The sequence below is a fragment of the Cheilinus undulatus genome, linkage group 15 (assembly GCF_018320785.1).
Source record: "Cheilinus undulatus linkage group 15, ASM1832078v1, whole genome shotgun sequence".
NCBI classification, from domain to species: domain Eukaryota; kingdom Metazoa; phylum Chordata; class Actinopteri; order Labriformes; family Labridae; genus Cheilinus; species Cheilinus undulatus.
In genome coordinates, this window is record NC_054879.1 from 40969199 (window position 1) to 40987925 (window position 18727).

The 18727-nt window shown below is 38.4% G+C and overlaps 2 protein-coding genes across 2 annotated transcripts in view; one reads left to right on the plus strand and one right to left on the minus strand.

Moving 5' to 3' along the window:
• Positions 1–7969, plus strand: part of LOC121522980 (glypican-6-like) — a 189141-nt gene extending 181172 nt beyond the window's left edge. The window contains exons 8-9 of the mRNA XM_041807688.1: positions 2617–2792; positions 5470–7969. Of these exons, the coding sequence (XP_041663622.1) occupies positions 2617–2792; positions 5470–5675 (382 nt within the window). The 3' untranslated portion in view covers positions 5676–7969. The remainder of the gene's footprint in view (positions 1–2616; positions 2793–5469) is intronic.
• A 293-nt stretch (positions 7970–8262) lies between these two features.
• On the minus strand, positions 8263–15951 carry dct (dopachrome tautomerase). The gene is made up of 8 exons (XM_041807510.1): positions 15663–15951; positions 15261–15560; positions 14606–14706; positions 13034–13200; positions 12754–12933; positions 12495–12630; positions 12201–12402; positions 8263–8438 (listed from the first exon to the last, which is right to left on the minus strand). Exons 1-8 carry the CDS (start codon positions 15949–15951, stop codon positions 8263–8265), a joined length of 1551 nt encoding a protein of 516 aa, XP_041663444.1.
• Positions 15952–18727: the final 2776 nt, after the last annotated feature.

An 18727-nucleotide genomic window follows, 5' to 3' on the forward strand; every position in this document is an offset into this window, starting at 1 on the left:
TTTCAGGTCAAAAAAATATTGCACCTTTTGCAATTTGAAAATTGCAGCAGGCCATATTGCGATTTAATCTTAATTTTCGATTAATTGCCCAGCCCTAAAACTTCACAGCAGTGATGGAGAGTTTTTAAAGACTTTTGGTACTATTTTATTCACACTAAATAAACTTCTGGGAATTTTTTAGGTGAGAAATTGATGTTGGGGATTGTTGATATTTACAGTATTAAGATATGTGATGGCCAATTGGAATTGTTTTCAGAGTTGATATCACTCCTTTTGTTGCTAGAGCTCTGAAATCCTGTCACAGTTTAGGTCTTACAACTTCATCCCATATCCAGGCTCAGCTGAGTGAACAAGCCAGAAATCCTGTCAGAGAAACCTCCTGACCTGCAGTGGCACAGACCAGAGCAGCATCCTTGATCTCCAGCAGAAGGCGTATTTCTCTGTTTTTCTAACTGTAAAAACATCACTCTTAAAAAATTTGGAAATTATATCAGTGTTGGTATTTAAGCTTGGTTATCATACCTTTGTTAAAGAAATTTAGGTGATAAATAGATGTATGTGACTGTAAATATTTGCAGTTTTATGGGGATAAATGGATCAGATATGCCCCACAGTCTGCATGGACATGGATTACTTTATAATAATACACATGTAGCGACAAAAGAGTGATGTTTTTACAGTTAGAAAACTAGAAAAATCGCCTACTGCCTGAGATCCAGAATGCTTTTGCTGGCTGCTGTGATCAGTGTTGATGCAGGTTCCCCTGGCTGTGCCTGGAGCTTCTCAACTCTGGAAATAACGGAGAATATTTACAATTCAACGTCAAAATTTCATGAAACTGTAAATGTAAAGAATCACCAACATCAATATCTTGCCTCAAAAACTCCCTAAAAGTAATTTAATGATGAAATAGTACCCAAAAATCTTAAAACCTCTCCATTGCTGCTGGGAAGTTTCAGACATTTATTAATAATAATAATCTTTAATTGTATAGCAGTTTTCAATACAAGTAACACAGTGCATTAGACAACATATATTAAAATATGCGTACAGATAAAAGATAAAGCCTTGCAATAGAGCAAACAAGCAATATAAAAAGGAAATAACGGCATGAGAGATAAAACATTAACTGTCTGATCTCCTCTGGTAGGCTGTTCCAAAGTCTGGGGGCTCTGACAGCAAAAGCTCTGCCACCCTTGGTTTTTAGTCTCGACCTTGAAACAGCCAACAGAGCTCTAGGGTCTCAGACTGTGACCCGGTTCATACGGGGATAAAAGCTCAGCCCAATCTGGTTGCACAACATATTTATGTTCTATATTTCTATATTTATGTATCACTTATTTTTTAAATTGAAACACATTTTTTAAACTTTATTGTGTCAGCTAGTAGTGTTACTGACACATTTTTCCCAATTTGACATTTTAATCCTTGTTCACCCTCACCCATACAGATTTTAAATATTACCAAAAGAAAAAAAAATGAAAAAAGTCTATTAATAAATAACATTCAAATATACTTGTCAATGAAATAAAAAGCCTTTTTTAATTGTTTTTTTTCCATGTAGGTAAGTGGATGTATTGATTTACTTGAATGCAAGGCAAAGCATGAAATACATTTTTACTATGGCTCTCAAGATTAATTGGGTTAATTGGGATTAATTTAGGTTCCCAATTAGCGCACTCTTGTTTTTTATCACGATCAATTGCATGCTTTATTGTCCCTTTCCCTAGTGATTTAAAATAAGTCTACCACCGTCTCATTTTACTTTAGAAAATGTACAGACATCTCAGCAGACAAGTCGAAGTCATCTTAGCTTTTTAATGTTCTCTCATTTGATTTTCAATTCGTAACAAGTTATTTTTTCTGCTGTTAAGTTCACGTTAAAATCTACCGATAAAAGAAGGTCTATATCAAAACAGGAAGACAGTTACCCTTAATTGAAGACAAAAATGTGTTTAACAGGTTGCTTTTAATCACAATTAACTACAGAAATTCTGAGATTAATTGCAATTGAAAATAGTAATCTTTTGACAGCCCTAATTTTACCACTTCATTGCTACCTGTACTTTTGTTATTTAATTTTTGTTACTTTCACCTTCATAAGTGGCATAATTGGCTTTTAAAATGTATTATTAAAGATTATTTTTCTGGCTTTTTGCCTTCATTGGACAGGAAACGTGAAATAATCAATCCCTTGACCAACACGTCGAGGGCTATAACCTCAGTATGGGTGTCCGCTCTTCCAGCTGAGCCAAAGTGGCGCCCATTGGCTGATTTTCAGCGATCAAATCAAAGAGCACCAGCAGTGTATATCACCCAGAATGACGTAGGTTTATGGGAAATAAATGCTGTTGTGTGAAGCGATTTATGGAATGCCCTCACATGACGGAGTGCTACTTATTTATCAACAGGAATGCAGACAGCTGACATGTTTTCCTCTCAGAAATATCACAAGTTTGTCTGAATGCGACCCTGAACGATGAGGTCAAGTGTTGTTTTATCCTCAGGTGGCTTTAAGAAGACATCAAAACAGCCATCTCTGGCAATCTTTACTTTTTGTTCTTTTGCATTTGAGAGCCTTCTAAAAATGTGTGTAATGTATTCTACTCTCCAAAGGTATTTCCCTGAAGTTCAAAAAGATGGACTCACAAACCAGGTGAACAACCCCGAGGTGGGTGTGGACATAACTCGCCCCGACACCTTCATCCGCCAGCAGATCATGGCTCTGAGGGTGATGACCAACAAGTTAAAAAACGCCTACAACGGAAACGATATCTACTTTCAAGACTCAAGTAAGCAATTTTCTCTTCTCACTGCCACAATCTGTGTTTTTACAAGGCAGGAGTTATTTTTAGTGCTGCCCTCGCCGCTCTGCTCGGTCAAGTTCACGCTCCGGTCTGTCAATCATGTTGATGAGCTGTCTGCTTTGAAATGCTACCTAACCTTGTGGCAGAGCTAATCAGCGTCAGAAAGAGCAAATAACTACCAACGGCTGTTGGCAGTATGAAACAATGAGAACTCCGTTTGAGGGCAGTTTGGGGGCAGCACGTGTGGTTTGTAGTATTTTCATTCAAATAAATTCTCTATTAAAGCAGCCCTGTGAACAAAAATGATTTGTTGTATTTGCCTTTGGATTTTTCTCAGATTAGGAGTGACAAACACTCCAGTAGTGATGTTGTTCATGTTAAACCTTTATGAACTGAACTTATTGCCAGTCTCGCAGCTGATCAAGTCGGATCAGAGCCGATATAAGCTTGTTTTCCAGCTCTGCGCTGAATCAGCACTGCGCTCTTGCTTTCAGCCCCACCACAAACCCAGTATCCACCTGTAGGCTCTGACTCCCTCCAGCTGGGAGATTTAAGATACTATCCCACCACTGTGAGGGGTAATTTTCACTTCCTGTGTCTTTACACCATTAACCCTTAGAGCTCACGGCTATTTTTTTCACCATCATGTCTCGTCCGGACTTTTTGTCTTAAAAAGCTTATAAAACATCAACCCTGTGGTGCACAGTCAAGCTCTATACATCCTTTTTTTTCAGGACAATCTGGGCTTTAAAAATGTATCTACTACAGTAATGTCACTTGATTAAAAAAAGAAGACAGTAAACAATAGTGACTAAGCCTTTTCTTTGCACAGACAAAACAGTGAAAAAATAAACATTCTGTGATTAACGGTTTTCAAAACATCTACATATATACTGAGAATAAGTCCATGCGCCTTTTTGCAGTAAGATTCATTTGTGCAATTCCTCAAAGCAGTAGAGATGCAACTGGTCGACTGCCCCTCCCACAATGCATTGCAGTAAACAATATGCTGATGCCCTGGGCAGAATGCCGAAGTAAGTGATTGAAAAGTGATTAAAAATTTATAAAAAGACGCTTATTATGGGATCTAACAATGTGGCTTCAATCTTTTAAGACCCAGAAAAGTCACCAAAGTTCTGGCCTCGCTAGAATGGCGTCTTTTAGGGCTACGAAGACATTGGGGGGTAAAAAAGGAATGACAAGAAGGTCTTTGACTTATGGTTCAAAAGTTATCAATGTTTCTATTAACTTATCACTTCTTGTTATTTACGACAACACCATCCTCAGGGACCCCGGAAAGTCAGGGAAATTCTGGGCTCACTAGAAAATCTTCAGTAAAAGCTACAAATGCATGGAGAACATAATCAGAAAGGCATAACAGAGAGCTTTCATATTAAAAAATAAACAATTAAGTGCCCATTACTTACAGTCCAAACGTTACCAAGTGATTAATAAAGTGGTGTGCCTGTGCCACGGATCTGTGCCACGTGAGCTCTAAGGGTTAAGCATGTTTTACTCAATATCTGTGTGTTGTTTTTATCAGGTTTTTGGTAAAACAGTGGGTTACAAGCTAGTGGTGTAAACCACCTGATTGATCACGATACGATGTCGATATTTTAGACAGTATTTTCAGATATCGCAAAACCAGGACCTTAGTTGATATCAGGTGATTTTCTGCACAAATTCACAGTTCTTTTGGCAATTTAAGTCCTGAAAAGTTCCTGTATTTATATATTTATTAAAACAAAGAAAAAATACCTACTATTGTACTGTTTTGATGTTGCAAATGTTTTGAATTGCTTAAAACAGAGGCCACAGACTCCCTTTATGTATTAGGTACATAATGTGGACATTTGTGCTAGAACATGTTGGCTCTACACAGCAAACATTTGAATTACCAAACATTTTTTTATCTCTTTCATGTACTCTGATCAGTCTTTTGTGAAATTTTTGGTCTATATTTACAACCAATATTTTGCTGATAAAAATCTCCCTATATCAGCAGTGAATACTGGTCATGTGAACAAATAGTTAATAGAGTTTTAGGCTGGACAAATTGACCTACATCTGCTGAAGTCTTTTTCTTTGTTCCTCATTCCTTAAACTTTGATGTGTTTTAAGGACTGAAGTTTAAGTTCTGAACTATATTTAGATGTTAGTATCAGCTGAAATTATTTTGTAAATATTGGCATATCAGCAAAAATCCTATATCCCACATCCCTACAAGGTATACTTCATTATTGAAAAAAAGAAACAGGACATAACTCACTTTTTTACATCCCATTTTGCCATTACTAATATTATTATATTATTTTGCCAATTTCTAGAGAGCTTGAGAAATTTCTGCATTAGCATGGGAAATGCTGTTTGGTTGATACTGAGTTGAAATAGAAGACATTTAAATAATACCCATTATCATGATAAAACAGGTGGATGCATGTCTACTGAGGGCTGCAGTACTTTATAGAGGTTTTGCCACCATTTTTTCCAGACACAAATTCATTGCCCTCTAAAACATCTCCACGACCCACTTTTGGGATTCGACCCACCTGTTGAGAACCACTGCTTTAGAAACCACAAGTTACAATCTGTAATCTGTTACAATCTGGTATCCTGGCAACCCTAAATCCTCACCCTGGCTCGTGTTGTTCTGCTGTTGCAGGTGATGAAGGCAGCGGCTCAGGCAGCGGCAGCGGCTGCACAGACGCCTGCCCCACAGACATGGACGATGCCGCTACCGAAGCCCCGGTGGTGGAAGCTGACCGGAGCGGGCCCGTGGATGGTTCAGCCCCGCTCTGTGCTCCCTCTGTAGCCCTGCCAACCATTCTGGCCCTCTCAGCCCTGGCACTCCACCAACAATGGAGATAATGCTGGAGAAACCAGCTAAACATGGACAGCAGGGTTTATTTTTTTCATTTTTGCAGTTTTTGTATTCAGATTGGAGCTACAGTCGAGCAGACGGTATCGGCACTGCTCGCCTCACAGCAAGAGGAGGCTGCTCTGAAAAAGCAGAGCAGTCATGCATCATGATTTCCCACTTTTCCCAAAGATTGTGCAGTGCCATCCTTAGACTTGATATTTCACGGCATCACTCCCCGTCTAACCCTGATGCCGACCCCACAAACTCTGCTTCAGAGATGTCTTGCACATATGGCAGGTATTAATGTAGGTCTCCATGTGGAAAATTATAACACGCACTTTGAATGTTTTGATTTTTTTAATGCAAAAAACTGTTTGTGTGTTGAGAATGTGGTTATTTGATGCATCAAAAAGAGGCACTTGATCAATTTTAATATATGTTAAATAGGATCTTTTGGGAAATGTCGATCTATTTGCTGAAAATTCAGGAACTTTTGGTTTTAACATTTCATATTAATTGAATCCTTCCATTGTCATTCAAACATGTGCCAATAGCAGATAATCATCAGAAGAAACCATTATTATGCTCTGATATTGATCAGAGCTGTCATAAATTCATTCATGTTGCATCATCTTCTGCTTTTAACATGGCAACCTCATAGGTTAAGGATTTTCTGGGTCTGCTCATTCAGTAGCGCTCCACTTTAACTGTTCAACAGCCACCTTGTGCTGAACTCCCATTTTATGAAAAGGGATTAGACTGGCTTTTTTATTATGCATTTGCCTTGCAACAAATTTATAATCTGCAAAATATTTGTATATCATGCTGGTTTCTCAGGCTCAGCTTCAGGAGCAGACAGCCTCGACGGAATTCAAATGAAGCAATGATCGACACAAGGGAAAGGTGCCACCGAAATCCAGTGATGCCATCATAGGAGTGGCCGCTCTGTAGTGTTTTGGGATGCAGGTCCTCATTTGTAATGAATTTATTAATGTCAGAGAGGACTTAACAAAGCCAGTCCATCAGAAGGGGGTTAAATATACCAGTAGGTAAAATGTTACCTAAAATGTTTCTTTTTAATAGCATCTGGGACCTGCATGCAAAGCTGCTCTGCTCAAAACATACTCAGTTGGAATTATCATTGGACATGCACCTCAATTCAGTACAGATTGCCATCACCAAAGAAGGTCTTGTGCTGCTGTAGTTTCCTTTAAAATGTTTGTATTTTCTGGATTTTCTTTTAACAATTCTATATATTTTTTGTCAGTAATTCTGGATTTGCACAAAAAGGGGCAACAGGAACAAAAAAAAAAAAGAAGTGCCACTTTGGCAGATGTGATTGTTCGCCAAGGTGTGTTCGTTTACTGTATCTACAGTTTGGATTGATAGTTTTTACTGTATACTGTAGTGTTTTTAAATGCCAGAAGATAGAATTAAAAGTGAAGTTAAGTGTCAATTTTTCTGTAAATTGGTCCCCTTGATTATGTAAAACTGCAGGAATTATTAAAAGAAGTAGTAGCAAACAGCACATAGTGGTTACTGGAAATGCAAAGAAAAGGTCCCTAAATTTATCTGTAAAGCTTGAATGGTTGTGTCTGCAGCACAGACAGGCTTGAAGCCGACCACAGTCACCTGTGAAATGAGAATCTGTGGAGACCGGACAGGCCTGAATGCTCCGCTGAAGCTCCTCAGTAGAGCGTACTTACAGAGAATGTGAGAGGCCTGGCACTGCTGAGGGGGGCGGACAAAACCAGCCGCTATGTACGTCCACTGTTCTCTGAGAGCCCGTCAGCTCCATAACCACAGGGCCAGCTAAGCTTACATATCCACAATGTTACGCCCTTAGCAGTATATACATGAATATGTGTTGAGCTTTTTTCATTATTGCACTTATAGTACAACAGCATTTGCATAGCAACATCAAGAGAAAATCTGTCAAATATGTCATTTTAAAGGATTCTTTATTATGAATACTGATCTTACAGGATGCCCTTTTTATGTTTTGTATCATTGAACTTTTCATGGTAATATTTTTGCAATAAAATATTGAAAAAGGATGTCTGGTCAGAAAAATTATCTGAAAAATAGAAGTAGCAGGAAACGCTGTATGAAACATTTTTTACAATCAATACATGGCTGTGTGAGGTCAAACCCTAATGAGGTAAAGACAGGTGGAAGTTTGAATCTTAATTCAAACAGAGTTTGGAGGAGCTAGTTGAGAAAATATGCCTTATTGTTTTTCAGTGCAATTGAGACAATTGCATTTGTGTTTTGTTACTGTTATTGACAATAAATATTTATTAAAAACATTCCAATAGATTTGTATTTGTGATTCTGTAATAAGAGAAAACCACTTAAAGTTTACATTCATTGTGATTGGTCCCAGTATAAACCTGTATTTAGCTTCTTTTTTATCCAACTACTCGATTCACTACATGAATGAAATTAAATTTAGAAATCTAGAAAGCGAACGTTTTGTTTGTTTACAGGATTATTATTTTTTCCTCTTGTCCACAGAGCACAGTAGATCAGCTGCTCCATTTCTCTTAGGTATGTAAAAAGACTGAAGTGCATTTCAGAACAACAGGTGTTCATCTAGGCTTCCTCTGTGTACTTTCTAGTGGTGAAGTCTGCTTTTATCAGAGGTTCAAAGCCTCTGTTTCTCCGCTGACGCAGCCAGAGCACAAAGATAAAGAGAAGCAGCAGGAGACCGATGAAGATTCCCCCAAGAGTGGAGCCCAGCACGAAAACACTCGGCCCTCCGTCTTGCTCTGCAAAGGAGAAGCACAGGTGGAAGCATTTATTTTTAGAAGCCTATATGCAGGAGAATACTTCATGAAAATGTCAGTCATTGTGCCTGAAAATGTCGAAAATACAACAAAGTGATTTGATAAAAGACTTAAAAGATGTATCAGTCACTCAGCCTTAATCAGCTTACGTCTAACTTTACCAGTGTCTAAACTTTCCAACAGTAAGGCAGTAAGGAATTTTCATATTTTGACAAAATTAGGAACAAATATAATGTGGTTGCTTTACTACTACAGCTGTCAATAGATTAGCATTTTTAACTGCGATTAAACTCAGAATTTCTGTAGTTAATTATGATTAATCACACCCTATTATCGCGCTTTTAAATTCCACTTTTTTGCATGTTTGGTGTCATCTGGGATTTTTCTACTGTCTTAATCTTAGGATAATTGACTTCCTGTTTGGATACAGACCTGCTGTTGTAGGAAGATTTAACAGGAGCTTAACTACAAAAACTAACTTGTTTTGGATCTAAAAGGAAATTAGTGAACAGTAGAAAGATAAATGTTTCATAGCACAATGTGCAGACGACTTCTGAGACACTGACATGGATTAACTAAACAGTGCTGAAAGAGACGCTCAAGCATCCGATTAATCGAGACTAAAAAAGCAGTGCACTGATGTGGACCTAGTTTAATCGCAATTAACTCGATTAATCTTGGCAGACCTATTTATGACAAATCTTTGAGGGGGTTAGAGACTTTAAGACAAAACCAGATTTTCTGAAGAGTTGTAATTCCTTATCTTAAGTTAACTAAAATTAAAGGGATGTTATTTTTAAAGGCTTTACTTTAAGTTTTTATTAGCCTGACTCTTTCTGATGCTAAAAAGCTAATAGCTCTCGCTTTTCATTTAAAGTGCCTTTAAAGAGCATTTCTGTCAGTTGACGACTGTAGGGGGGATTGATTATACACTTGATCACTCCTAACCTTAACTCTTAGCCTAAAAATATCTTGAAATATTTCAGGGAGAAGTCACTTTAATTGAGTGAGCAAGGATAAAGAAACTACCTGGGAATTATCAGTCAACTTCTACAGAAAATGATCCACCTTTTTCTAAGAAATTATTTGGTAAAAAAACAGAGAATTACCACAATATTACAAGGGTTAGGGTAAGTGTAAAATACCACATAATGACCAGAGAATTGCCACAATTTTGCAAGGAATTACTTGATAATCAATACATTATAACCACGTAAATACTTCCTCAATATACCATATTTCTGAGTTATTATTTCAAAATGCCAACTTATTACAAGGTATTTAAAATAAATTATTAGATAATTACCACTTGCACAGTCTCTTGCTGCCTTCACTTTAAGGAGAACTCTCTTCTAATGAAACCCCAGAACTCCACCAGGTGGAGTTCTTCAGATGTCTCTTAGACCACAAGCCACGCTTCCAAATTTCCCTGCCCCAGGCCACACACTGCCTGACTTAAGTCTTAAGAAGGGTGCCGCAACATCGCTGAGATTAGCTGCTGTGACCATGCAGAAACTAATGCGACAGACATCGATGTTGAACCATGGATTAGACCGTTTAATAGCTACAGTAATGTTGGACACAGACACAGGGCTGCTGATAGAGCCACAATAAAGAGTAACGGACGACGGCATTGGAATGAGCGCAGCACTATCACTGAACCCCGTGGAGAACTGTACGCCATATGCCATTGTGGTAAAAAGTACTCTGACCCTGAACATTTTCTAAATTGCTTGTTATTGGTTACCTTGCAAAGCAGATGGATACGCCCATTTCCTTGTTTTTCACTGGCGAATCCATCTTGCAAAGCTCCTGTCTGAACCATTTTGGCCCGGTTAGAAAGTGACAGGAGGGGCAGTACTTCCAGGCACGGCGGAGTCGTGACATAAGCGAGCAGCAACAAGAGGCCGGTGCAGTTATGACGGAAGAGCTTAGCGTGGATGCTGCTAAAGAGCTGGTTTTATCAGAACTTGACAACATTTCTTGGTTAAAAGAAGAACGAAGAACAGCACTGAGTTGTTTTCTTTTCAAAAACATGTCTATAGTTGCCATGGTTCGCATTATTCCTTGGTAGCTGCGCACCCGCACCTCAGTCGCGGCCAGTGTTGGGGGTAACGCGTTACAAAGTAATCTTTTAGAGTACTCAGATTACTTTTTTGTTGTAACAAGTAACGTAACATGTTAGTTTTACAATTCAAGTAATCCCGTTATTAGTTACATTTTCATAAAAGGAATCCGTTACTGAAAGAAAAATCCCACATTTCCTCTCTCCTCAGTGGCTTAAAAAGAGAAAAAGAAAAAAAGGAAACTCCTTGAAGCACTTGTTTGTCCTTCTCTCTTCCTGTAGTCAGGCCGGCATGTAACGCCATACCAGAGGAAGGTAAACATTCGGTGCCATTACGCATGCATTGTTAGCTTGTTGAGCCAACGAGATAACAAAGAGGACAGCAGGCCACTGTGGAATTATCCCTATTATGATGGATTTTTGGTTGAAAGGGACAAGAACAGCATCCTGGTGAAACGAAGTTTAAAAGCTCTGTTTGCTTTCATTGAATCAGCTGTGCAGCTATTCCAATTACACGCTGTTATTACGCACAACGTTTGAGTGTTTCTGTCTGCCTCTGCTCAGCTTGTTGTCAGATTGTGAGCATGTTAAAGAGCTGTAGAGGTTTCCCTGTCTGTAGGTGGTGTTCTCAGGCTGCAGAGACGCAGATTATGGGTTGTAGATTATGCTGTACATTGGCATTAGACTCGGCACATTCAAATGCAGAGGTGCGGTTGTTTTTACGACTGCGGAGTGGAACAAGTGGCTACAGGGTTTTAATATTTAGTAACGTAGAAGCACTCGAACGTGTTAGTTTTGGAAGTAGGTAACGTAACAGTAACGTAACAAATTACTTTTCTCAGTATGTAACGCAATAATCTAATGAGTTAGTTTCAGAAGTAATGCTACCCAACACTGGTCGTGGCTACGTCACGTGTTTTGTTGCTCTGATTGATCTGTAAAGATGTGACAGACAGAACCTTCATCCAATCACACTCTGAGTTTTTTCAAAGCCTATGCCCTTTCCCAAACGCTTAGTATTGAAGGTTTTCCAGCTGGATGTGTGAAACAATACCATCTGGCTTGTCAGGTTATGTAAATGTTTGTTTCAGGGAAACATTTTGTCTGTTGCGTTGCAGCAAATTTCAGGAAACTTTCGGGAGTTGATTGCATGTGTGAATAGGCCATTTGCGTTGTTAGCAATGGACAGTTTGAAAGGTCTGATTTAAACATTTGATTTCTGAAAAAAGCTCGGCCAGCTATTTGTCCTTTCATTGACATCTTTTATTGAAAACTAGCAGACTTCCAGCTGTAGCCTCATATTTACTGCACCAATAGAAAAGTCTAAGTTTAATCAGTTGAAGTTGTCTTGTGTTTACTTTTCTTTGTTTTGGACCGCTAGCTCCTTAGCCCTGATTCCAGTCTTTATGCTTCGCTAAGCTAACAAGCGTCTTGTTCTAGCTTTAAAATAACTTAAAAGATTAAAGCTTTTGCTAGCTTTTGATACAGCCAGGCTTGCTGTTTGACCGTTTTCAGTATTTAAGCTAAGCTAAACAAATCGGCTACTAGCCCTAGTCTCATATTAGCTGTGCAGATATGCTAATGCCCAGAAAGATTTTATCAAGCTCTTGGCAATAAAATATTTAATCATATTATAATGTCAAACCATTCCTGCGGTGTATAGTTGAACACTCGCTTACCCTCCAGGACAACAGCGTAGGAATATCCCAGCTGTTCGGCTGGAATGTAAATGTCCTGGTTAGCGATTGCAGGGAAGAAGGGAACCATGTTATAGTCCCTGTTGTGACCAATGGGGGCCATCTGGTCCGGGAAAGTGGCGTTGGTGGGAGCAAATCTTTTCATCCACTCTTCAAAAATGGCATCAGTGAAAGCATGGAGCACCTGTGAGACAAACAATTAGAAACGCCATAATTTCAGCAATGACCACCATTCTGTTATATCATTTCAGAATAAACCACAAATCAGAATCTGACCACAAAGATGGGGTCGTTGGCTGCAGAGTGAGGCATGGAGCTGGTTCCATTGAGTACATCATGGACCAGGTTGTGGAGGTTAGTAACTGATTCATCCAGTTGGCCATCTGGTTTTTCGTAGCCTTCGAGAGCATTTCTGTCGGTTGAAAAGCACAGAGTAAGCATCTTCAAACTTTCGGTAGCATGTCAACATTTACCTAGACTGAAATAGCCGATGCACATTTAAACTTAGATGCAGTGCTAAGCCGAAGATTTGCACCTGAAACTGGAGGATGAGTTGGTATAGTATGGAGGGTTGTCAAAGTCTCTGATTCCAAGACAGCTTCTAACATCGGTCATGGTGGGCAGAGATGCGTTGGACATCCCCATCACTCCTCTCTGAATGAAACCCTCATTTGTGCCGTTGCAAAGGGTAACCAGGCGATTGTAGTCATCCAAACTGGAATTTTAAAAAATCATAATAAAGGTTAACATTTTCATTAGTTTTCTTCTTTCTAGCCATTTCTTACTGAGTCTACTTTTCTGTTTCTTGTGCTGACCTGTTGCATATAACACCCCATCTGGAGAATCTGGACTGGCTGCTGATGAAGGACGGGTTTTCCGGGTCTCTACCTCCCAGCATGGAGTCAGTACACACATCACACTCTCTCTGCCCTGTGGCGAAGTTCCAGTATGGGATTGCGAAGTTCGGATTGCCCATCAGTCTCTTCAGGTAACAAATAAGTTGCATTATTTTAGTGTACACTAGTATTAAAATGTTAACCAAGTCATCAACAATGGTCTCCAGCCTCTCTCGTGACAGGAAATCTGTCTCTCGTAAGAGATCCAGATCATTTAGCCAGCTCAGTAGAGCTGGTTGTTTGGCCTCCCAACGGCTCTTCATTTGGAACCAGTTTGGTCTTTTGAATGTGGATTTAATGAAGACAAAAGATGGAGGAAAGGAAACTAGCACTCAAACGCAAGCTAGCTACCACAGCTAACAGAAAAGAGCTGTTTTATAGCACAGGCTTGTTTGTAATCTCTTGGCCCCTTACCCCATACGGTTTATTTGGTTGGTGGTATAACACTGTTTCTATTAAAAGTTAAAGGGGCTCAGCTAGCCTCTTAGCTCAGTACAAGACTCTTTTAGACTCATCTCCTTTCATCTGGTTAGAGGATGATAGACACTATGAGGCCTGCAGGACTGAGTATTTATGATACTGATCGCCTCCATGCAAGGCAAATCAGTTAAACTGTGGTAAAAATCACTGTATGGTAAAGTTTAGGATCATATTTAAACTATGTAGAAATTTTCTCATGATTGCAGCAGTGTTCATTTCGTTGACTAAAACTATGACTAAAAATGTTCGTCAAAATCCTTTTTTTCCATGACTAAAACTCAAAAGGGTTGAAATGACTAAAATGTGACTAAAACTAAAATGCGTTTAATTTGAAGACTAAAACTAAAATTAAAATTGGTTGCCAAAATAAACACTGGATTGCAGCATAAAGATTCATTTGGAACTATTCCCTTTCATGCCTAAAGTCTGGCGCTAACCTCTTGACCCCAAGGGACATTCAGAATCACATGGTTGCAAACAACCTATGACCTTATTTTTAGTAGACAAAGAGGATCTGATTGGCAAAAATTGGCAATGTGGGTAACCCTACCCTGCCTAAGTCATTTATGGGTTTAGGCCACCAAACCCCTAAAATTCTGGGTGCACCTCTGCTTTGGATGACACCTCAATTTCCCTGAAAATTTGACGTCTCTTTATGAACTCAGGTGACAGACAGAAATGCTGTTTTTGTTTGTTTGTTTGTTTTCTCTTTTCATCTGCTCCTTTGGGTAAGACACTCACTTAAACAGTACAAAACAATGTCATCTTTGGGTATTATATTCACCATGATGCTGTTGAATTTTTTTCCTATTGCTTACAAATATCAAACTTGGCTCAAAAAATAAGTAGAATTTTTAAATATTCAAAATTAAGGATCCTAAATTGATTGACAGAAGGAAATATATTGAAAGACACTGTCGTTAATCAATCATCATAAACTTTAGTGATCCCATTCAGCCCTTCTGAAAACAGAATAATTCCAAAATGTGTTATTTAGACTTTTACACCAACCTGTAGCTCTCTTTCCAAGGTGAGGAGGTGATACCTGTGCCAGGTGATGAATGCTGGCCCCTTGTGTGAGAAATCAATGGCTTTGAATGGACGACCAGGACCTGCAGGGCAAACAAAGTGATCCATGAGTTAATCTATGTGATCACAAGGCATTCATGCGCGCATACCACACCATTAGAAATAATACTTAGTAATCCATCCGCTTTTGATTTCTCACAGAAGTCAAAACAAAGAAAGTTACCAAACACAAACTAATGTATTGAATTAGTCGTGGAAAAATCATGACATTTTTCAGCTAATAGGTTTTTCTCTATTTAACTATATCAATAAACCTGAAATGTATGTTGAAGAAATTATAGACTAACACATTTAAACACATTTGAAAATGTCTGGAGCTGTCCAGAATGGATTATTCATACCCATATTATTATATTCATGCTCATTTTATCACCATTTTTCAGCTAATATTCAAACAAACTGTCAGACACATAAATCAACTACTCTCAGCAGTTCATATCAACGATTTCTTAAGTTTCAATATATCCAAAGTCAAGTTCTAATGATAATATGTCTTTCATGGTTATAATAAAGGAATAAGTCAACCATATCAATCATAAAAATTGCTGTTTTTAGGTTTAGAAATCTTAATAATTACCCAGTAGAGTGTCTCTCACAGAGTAGTAATGCTGCCAGACAAATAAGTCATAAACAGAGATGTTGGTAACTTGAGGTTCATTCCCGTTTGGTCCCAGGAGTCCCAGCCAGTGCTCAGTGGCAATGACATAGTCTGGGTGGATACTGGTCTTTGCCAAATCCAGAGCATCAAGGAACTCCTGGAGCTCCTGGGGGGTCAGAGCGTGGATGTTCTTTCGCACTACAGGGGCTTTCCTCTGGTCACAGTTTGGTCCTATCCAGCCAAATTTACATTGGCTGCAGTCAAACCCTGCAAAGTTACCTGTAACAAAGAGTTGTACATTTAACCTGTAGAATCATCTATGCAGATATGTCATTATTCACTCACCTGAACACAGGTTTAGTCAGAGTATACATGACTCACCGTTACATTTGCAGGTCTGGTTGAAGAATTTGGTCGGCCACCTCTCTCTGTCATCCACATTTCTAAGACTGTACGGTCCTCCCCACGGTTTCTCGTCCACTTGTACGGTCACGCAGCTTCCTCTCCCTGTCAGCACACCACACATGTTGGTGGGATCAGAGCCCAGAGCTGGACAGCACTGCTTGGACAGGATCCCCTGGACTGTGCAGCAAACACGTGGAAACTGAGCCACTGCAGACTCCGACCAGAGCAGCAAACACAGAAGACCAAGACCCAGAGCCTGCTTCATATTTCACCAGATTGTTTTCCTCCAGTCAAATCAGATGGTGCATCAACCTTGAGGAAAATGTGGTCGATTAGTTCCCCCAGAGGAGTGTAGAATCTCACTTTACTATGGTCGAACGCAGTGTATCTTTCAATTGGATTCAGTGGTAGTTGTAATGATCTGAGGAAACAACACGTTAGAGCCGAATCATGTTGTGTTCCACTTGGTTTCATGCACATTAAGAAAGCCTCTAATTTCTCCTCTTCCTTTTGTAGAGCTTTAGGAGGATTAAGCCACTGGTCTTGTGATGATCACCTGACAGCAGAGCTGGGAGCTGGACTCGGATCTGGGTGAGCAGCTCGGAACAGCCTGAAGGGACTGTAAAGTGTATAGCGACTTTGTTTCAAAGAATTTACTGTGTCTGATTTTATGCCTTGAAGAAAGCAGGAAAAATATCTGAAACAAACAGGCCATCGCATCAAATTCCATCCTAGAAAGAGCAGTTAGTCCTGCCAACAGGTCTGCTCTTACAGAAAATAAATGTTTTTGGTTTTTTTAAGATCTTTTTTTTTTATTTTTTATTTTTTTTAAAACAAAATTAGTAAAAGAAGCATTGTCTTACAGCTACACATTCACATATCAAGTCATTCTTTTTATGGAGAGAGAACTGACCTAAATTCAACTAAAAGGATAAACTCAGCTTTCAAGCTGTGCGACTGCAAACTGTGGTGTAAATCTTCATGTTGGGACTAAGCGCTTTAATCCAGCTAGAAAACATTGTCCAGATCTTTTACTCATTGATGAGCGTCTACTTTTATTGTCAATAAACTTTCCACCCGAGGTGTCAGCTGACTCCCTTTGCTGCACATGTGAGCTGACGAAAAACAACAGTTCTGTATGTTCTAGTTGTAGTGCAGCAAAACTGATGTTTAATGGAGAATTTTATTTTTCGGAACACTTTATTTATAGTTTTTTTTTGTTTAACATAACAGTGTTAACACTAAACACGATACAAGGACAGAAGCAAAAAGAAAAACAAGAAAAGAAATACTGTATGGGAGACGGAGCTTTCAACTGCCTCATATTCATCAGCATCACTTGTAGAATTCTATTTTAAAATATTCCAGTGACTGGACAATTCTGTCTCATGGTGTACTCTTGATCACCCTCTGTAAACAGGTAAGAAAATTAATAACAATAACAATAATAATAAAATAATAATAAATACATGATTAAAAAAATAATTAGAGTAGGAATATATGGCGGAAAACACAAATTAAAAGTAATTAAGTAAATGAAATAAATAAAATAACTCAAAACTAAATAAATAATGAGAAGGAAAAAGCAATAATAGATAAAAGATAAATAAATACAATAAAAGATGTAAATAAAAAACAAAAAAACAACCAATGATGGACATAAGAAGCAAATGGATAATAACTGAATAAATTAACAGGTGATTTCAAACCAACATGAAAAATATCAATCCTAAAACTTGAAAAAATAGGGGATTAGGCACAGATTCAAATGCCTAACAGCATATAGGTGACCTTTAAAATCAGGATGTTGGGAAGGAATAATGGAGATTTTTAATGTTAACAAGCAACTGAATACATTTGCTTGAGTAACACATTTAAGTTCAAGTTTGAGGCATTGTGATTTTTTTTTTTTTTTTAAAAGGATCATCGAATACATAATCCAACAACTCCAAAACGTTCTCGTGGACAAGTTGTGACCTGCACCACGCTATGAAATACTAACGTATAATAATGTAACATTATGACACATGAAGCAAATACTCAGAACTACTTTACGAGTAAACCACTGGGCGGAGTGACACAGTGCGCGCCTGTGGCAGTGCCGTAGTTACTTGTTAGTTCTGGCTTTGCGTTTAGCTTTAAAACAACTCTGTCTCATAATGTTCCATGATTATTTCATAGCGTGTTGATGTGCAGGTCACATCTTGTCCACAAGAGCGTTTTGGAGTTGTTGGATTGTGTATTTGATGAGTTTGACTCCATAGAGTTGGCACGGCAGCTGGCATCTCAGCGCCGCTGATCTAAAAATAGCTTGCACGGACAACTAAAAGTAACAAAGCTATTACTAAGACTATAGGAATTATGGCAATGGGCGAATTTGCCAAAATGTTGAAGTATCCCTTTAACTCAAGTCTCACAGCTTTACAGATTTACATGTCATATAACTTACATTTAAAAACAAATTCACAATGTCAAACATGTATTAAAATGTCTTTAAATTGAACATCTACTGTCCCCTAATTAACTGCATGATACAAGTTGCAGAGTTGTAAACAGTTCTTACACATAGACATTTCCTCCCCAATGATTTTGGTTATCATTAAAGATAAATGTGGTCAAACAGGTATGATTATAGTTACTAAAAACAAAGCATTAGGAGTAAATAAATAGTGCAGAGCAGAGCTTTCCCTTCATTCAGTCTGCATGAGTTGTCTCGCATTACCCCAGATTTATTCAGTGACCTTCTGGAGGAAGCCCAACCAGGTTAGGAACCCATGGATTAGTGTTAATAAATAGTGCAAAGTAGCACAATGCTGCACATGCACTGATGAGCCTACATGTCTAATAATGTTACATGTACAATTTCTCACTTACATTTAAAGATCCTGATACATTTTGTATTTTTGACATTTTAATGAAGGGTTTTTTAAGATTAACAAATACACAGTTTGGAAACTTATTAATGATGAAATTTAAGTATAAAACTGAACGTTTTTTATAAATAAATCACTATTATTGATATGCCCTAGCTGTTACTGCTT